The sequence below is a fragment of the Oryza brachyantha genome, chromosome 10, assembly GCF_000231095.2.
Source record: "Oryza brachyantha chromosome 10, ObraRS2, whole genome shotgun sequence".
In the NCBI taxonomy this organism is placed as follows: Eukaryota; Viridiplantae; Streptophyta; class Magnoliopsida; order Poales; family Poaceae; genus Oryza; species Oryza brachyantha.
In genome coordinates this window covers 7,039,539-7,044,193 of record NC_023172.2, presented here as the reverse complement: position 1 = coordinate 7,044,193, position 4,655 = coordinate 7,039,539, and the positions used below count along the sequence as shown (strand labels likewise).

Here is a 4,655-nt window from a genome sequence, read left to right as displayed (position 1 = left end):
GATGGGGAGCATGGGCCTCTGCAAGGTTCCAGTTGCAAATGTATGTAGTGAATGATAGTTGCACTAAACTGCGAGTCTGAACCACTCTGAAACTTGTGGGCCTCTTTGATTTTCCAGGAACATAGGAATGGCAACTGTCACAGTGTATGGGCTTGGTTATTTACTGCTGCCCGCACTGCATTCCAGGTTCCAGCAGTTCATTTCTTGTACTGTTCACCTGCCACTTTCAGTACTGCTCTAGATACTGGCTAGTGGCTACCGATTACAAAACCGATCTACCTTTCTCCTTGGCCCTAAACTTCTCTAGACTAGAGATAAACCAACCTGACTAATCAACCAAACTAGCTAGCCCAATTGCCACAAATTAAAAAGAAACTGATCCTACCTAACACTCCGTGTTCGTGTTACAATCAATGTTAGAAACTCTAAAGTCGAATATGTTCATTATCATAATAGAGCATGGATAATTGTCAACAAAGGTTTTTGCTGCCCGGAAGAAACAGGCCGAATCAGATGTAATTGTGCAGAAGGGTATCACTTCTGCTAAGAGGCATCATTATATGGTAACTCACACGCAGCCATATGATTCTTTGACTTTACTTTCCCAAGCATCTCAGCTACACTCCTGCAGCGACATTGCTTTCCAGGACGGATGACATCACCATAGACAGCCATCTCAATCACATCAAGTTCCTTATCTGGCAAAGAAGAAACACTATCAGACTAAATGTACATGTCATATGAAATTTTTAGAGAAGTTTTTTCATGCTAAATAGAGTTAACAGGGCAGCTATGTTAGATTAGATAGTTGGTTGGAGCTTCTGAAATGGCTTTATTTTTAAATTTTTATAGGGTCATGAATGTTTTCAAGTTTTATTTCTAACTGCAAAAGGTACAATTTCATATTTTCCCTTTGTTCCAAAATATAAGTATTTCTAGGATTCAAATCCTGTTCCACATGATAATCATTTCTATCACTATTCACAATACTACTTATCGAATCAATCACTTCTAATTTAAATTCCTTCCTATCTTACCCTCACCTACTCTTTCGTCTCCATTCATTCCATATTTCTTAACGAACACCAAAATCTTTTCCCCTTAACCTTAATCATTGCTAAACAACTTATAAGTGTTTGTATTTTGGAACATATGGAGTATCACCTTGCTTTTGAACACATGAATCACGATCCTAATTCTTCACAGATAGAAGGCAATTTTGTAAACGACTGCCAATACAAATTTGATAGATAATCCTGACCCACATCATGGGAATTTTGGACCATTGGACTACTCTGGGATTCGTGCAAAACAGATCGAAGGGTCAGAATTTGACCCCAAATTTCTGTTGAATGTAATTTAACAATTCCCATTTTTAAAGCATTTGTTCACAATGATATGATGAATCAACAATTCTGTACAACTAAATTGTAATTTTCAATGCTTAATGTTGTCTGAGCATTTGAAATGACCTTCAATTGAAGAGAAGGCATCACAATAATAACTTTTGAATACAGGAAAATAGTAAGATAAAATAAATGATAGAAAAAAATCATCACATCGTCTAGCTGTCAAGTATCATGATTTAATGACCAAATTTTCCACTTTTGTAGTAAGTTCACTATGGACTCCAGTTGTCCAAAAAAAAGGAGAAATCAACCACATCCTAGATGTAACTGAGTGATAACAGCAACAAAAGCAACAGCAATGCATCTAACTCAAAGGTAAGTAATATGGTCTGTAATAATGATAATTGTGGGGTGCTACTTCAACACCTCTCTTAATTTGATTATTCAAAGAACATCAAAACAAACACACAACCGTTAATATCTGTCTAACACATAACAGAAACATCAATCACCATACATCTATACCCTTTATTTCTTAAGGGAACAGCATACCAATATTCATATAAGCATATACAGCAGACCAATGACATTGTGGAAGTCTGCATTGCAACTTGTAAGTTATTTGTTCTTTTAAAATTAAAAAATAGGAGGAGAAACTACAACCTAAAGAACCCCAGGAAGAAAAAATAAAAATGTTTCTTTAAGCAACCAAATGAATCAAAATGCCGAGTAACTCACCAGTGAACTTGATATCACAAGAAAATCCCCGCATCTCTGCCTCCTCTATCCATGCTTTATCAGATTTGGACCGGTTAACCCTTGTCTGAAGTATCTGGCAATTGTCAACAGTAGACTCCCCTCCTAAAGCATGTTGAGAAAGCAATCTCAGTTCGAGAATAACCAATGCGCAAAAATCAGAGTATAACAGAAAATAAATTGTACAAATAACAGAGAAAGACGCCAAGGATTGAAAGATGTCTTTGTTAAAACCTAAGTCTCCACACATTCCACAATCTCCTCTTCACATGTTGGTTCTCGTCAGCCAATTAACTGCCCCTTCACCATACACCAACAGTCTCAGATCACAAGGCCCATATGCACCAACCGTGCAAGGCCTTCACATGTTAATGCCCTTCATTTCAAATATGCATAGTGGGGCTTGGACTTCGGATACCCTTTTTTAAAAAAAACAAAAGGCCTTTCCAGTCCCAAAAGCAAGCTGACGTGAGGGGCGAAACTTATAAGTGAGTCATTTGCCCTTCTACAACCAACGTGGGACTGTTCCAACATCAAGATTATATTTTATTTCCTTAAGGCCTATGATAATTAGTATGTGTACAGGTATCAAGGAAGTGGAATAGAAGTCTTTAATCTTCAGATTTGCCGTATTAGTTTGATATTACGTTAAAAATTCACAGTAAAATCATAACAGCAAAGGCTTCTCCGATCTGGATAAACTATACAGGTAAAGCAAAAAAATTCGATCTGCTAGCACCAAATACTGATTTGATCTAAATTGATCTATACCTAGTCCCAGTTTACTGATTCAACTTTGCTGATACAAATATTCACTACTGATATAAATAAAGAGAACTATACATTTCTTATTCAACACAGATTTCTAAAACCTTACATGACATTGTTGCAAAACCCATCTTTACGGATTCGCAGAAGGAATCTCCTCTTCCTTTAACTAAAACATAACGGATTTACTTGGTCACAACAAAAAAAAGAAAAATCAATTGAGACGTTCCTTGCAGCAAGACTTTATAGATTCCAACTAGTCCCTAAATACAATAAGCTAAAACCCCTCCATCTGAACTAATCTGTAGACCCATTTCCAAAATCAAACAACAAGAAGCAGTACCAAACCTGATGGAAACCTAAATTTCCTGCACTCACTGGAAAGCATTGGTACCAAACTTGACTACTAGAAGTACACCACAGATACAAAGAAACGGACGAAGACATAGTGCGATGTCCCGTGTCCAGGAGTGGGCAAGAAGGCGGGGACCTTTGGAGAAGGGGACGACATGGTCGTACTCGTAGCAGAGGCACCCGTGGCAGCTCCAGAAGCGGCGGCACACGACGTTGCCGGCGGCGTCCTGCCGCCACCGCTCCGGGTGCCGCCCCAGCAGCACTGCCGCCTTCCTCCAGCACGCCGACCGGGTCTTCTCGTCGAAGGACCTCGGCCGCTCCTTCGAGCTCCCCCCGCCGCCGCCGTCGCCGTCGAGGTTGCGGCGGGGAGAGGAGGGGGCCATAGCTTCCCCTGCGGCGAGATACTGTCGACGATCCGAAGGGCCTTATGTGGGCTGCCAAAACAAATTGGGCCCTTCTTTATTTCTGGGAAGAAGTCCACCGAAGGTGCCTCAACTTAGAGGCGGGTTTGTTTTTCGTCCCTTGATCGGAAAAATGTGCACCCCTAAACTCATAAAATTCGTTCAGAAAAGGTGTTTCGATAGTTTTGACTTAATTTTTTACTAGTTTTGCTGATGTGACATCTGGTGAACCCCACATACCAGTTTTTTTAAATTTTTTTCTCTCTCCTCTCTCTCTCGTATTCCTCTCCTCTCTCTCTCGTATTCCTCTCCTCTCTCCTCTCATCGTAGAAATTCTTCGTCGCTGCAGTAAGGTCGCTGTACTGGAACTGCCTCGGCCCGCTCTCCGCGACCGCGAAGAACTCCTCGTCAACGAGCTCGTCGTACCCCACTTCATCGTCAATGCCGCCACCGGCGAGCTCTCCGGCTTTCCTCCATTGTGTCACAAACCAGAGAACGCCTGCGATGGCGAGCACGAGAAGCAAAGCACGCCTGCAAAGGCGAGCACGAGAAGCAAACAACACAATCTTAATGGCGAGCACGAGAAGCAAACAGCCACAACTTTCCTCCATACGTCAAAAATGTAGTTTTGTATTGATACTTGGTGGTGCAGGTGATGGAGGAGCTGAAGCTGATGAAGCACTTGTGCTTGCCATCTCGGTGCTCAATCTGCTGCACTACGTCCAGAGCATGGTCACCGTGGTCTGCATGGGCCGCCTGGGCCCTAGGGCGCGCCGACCATCCTGGCGACGCGCTGGCCGTGGGGCTCACCAACGTGACCATCTACTCGGTGCTATCGGGCCTCGCCCTCGGCTTGGAGCGCGTTGCTGACCAGGCGTTCGTATCCGGGAACCCGCTGGTGGCGCGGTGGGTGCTGCGCGGCACCGTGCTCCTTCTCCTTGCCGCATCGCTCCCCGTGCGCGGGGTGCGCCATGCGTGTCGCGGGGAAAGACGCCGCCGTGGCGCGCGTCGCCGGCAGCTACTGCCG

At 43.2% G+C, this 4,655-nt stretch overlaps 1 protein-coding gene across 1 annotated transcript; it reads right to left on the bottom strand.

Annotated features, from left to right (window-relative positions):
* Positions 1-416: 416 nt before the first annotated feature.
* LOC102718110 lies at positions 417-3,645 on the bottom strand. Its single transcript, XM_040527929.1, has 3 exons — positions 3,364-3,645; positions 2,088-2,210; positions 417-698 (listed from the first exon to the last, which is right to left on the bottom strand). The coding sequence occupies exons 1-3, from the start codon at positions 3,608-3,610 to the stop codon at positions 544-546; spliced, it is 525 nt and encodes a 174-aa protein (XP_040383863.1). The 5' UTR covers positions 3,611-3,645; the 3' UTR covers positions 417-543.
* Between the last annotated feature and the right edge of the window lie 1,010 nt (positions 3,646-4,655).

Bases quoted from the DNA above. Each gene is read 5' to 3' on its own strand.
- LOC102718110 (XM_040527929.1), bottom strand. From the start codon at position 3,610: ATGGCCCCCTCCTCTCCCCGCCGCAACCTCGACGGCGACGGCGGCGGC. The intron at 2,211-3,363 runs GTCCCCGCCTTC...AACATGCTTTAG, and splicing joins TGTCGTCCCCTTCTCCAAAG to GAGGGGAGTCTACTGTTGAC. The intron at 699-2,087 runs GTGAGTTACTCG...CTTCTTTGCCAG, and splicing joins TTGTGATATCAAGTTCACTG to ATAAGGAACTTGATGTGATT.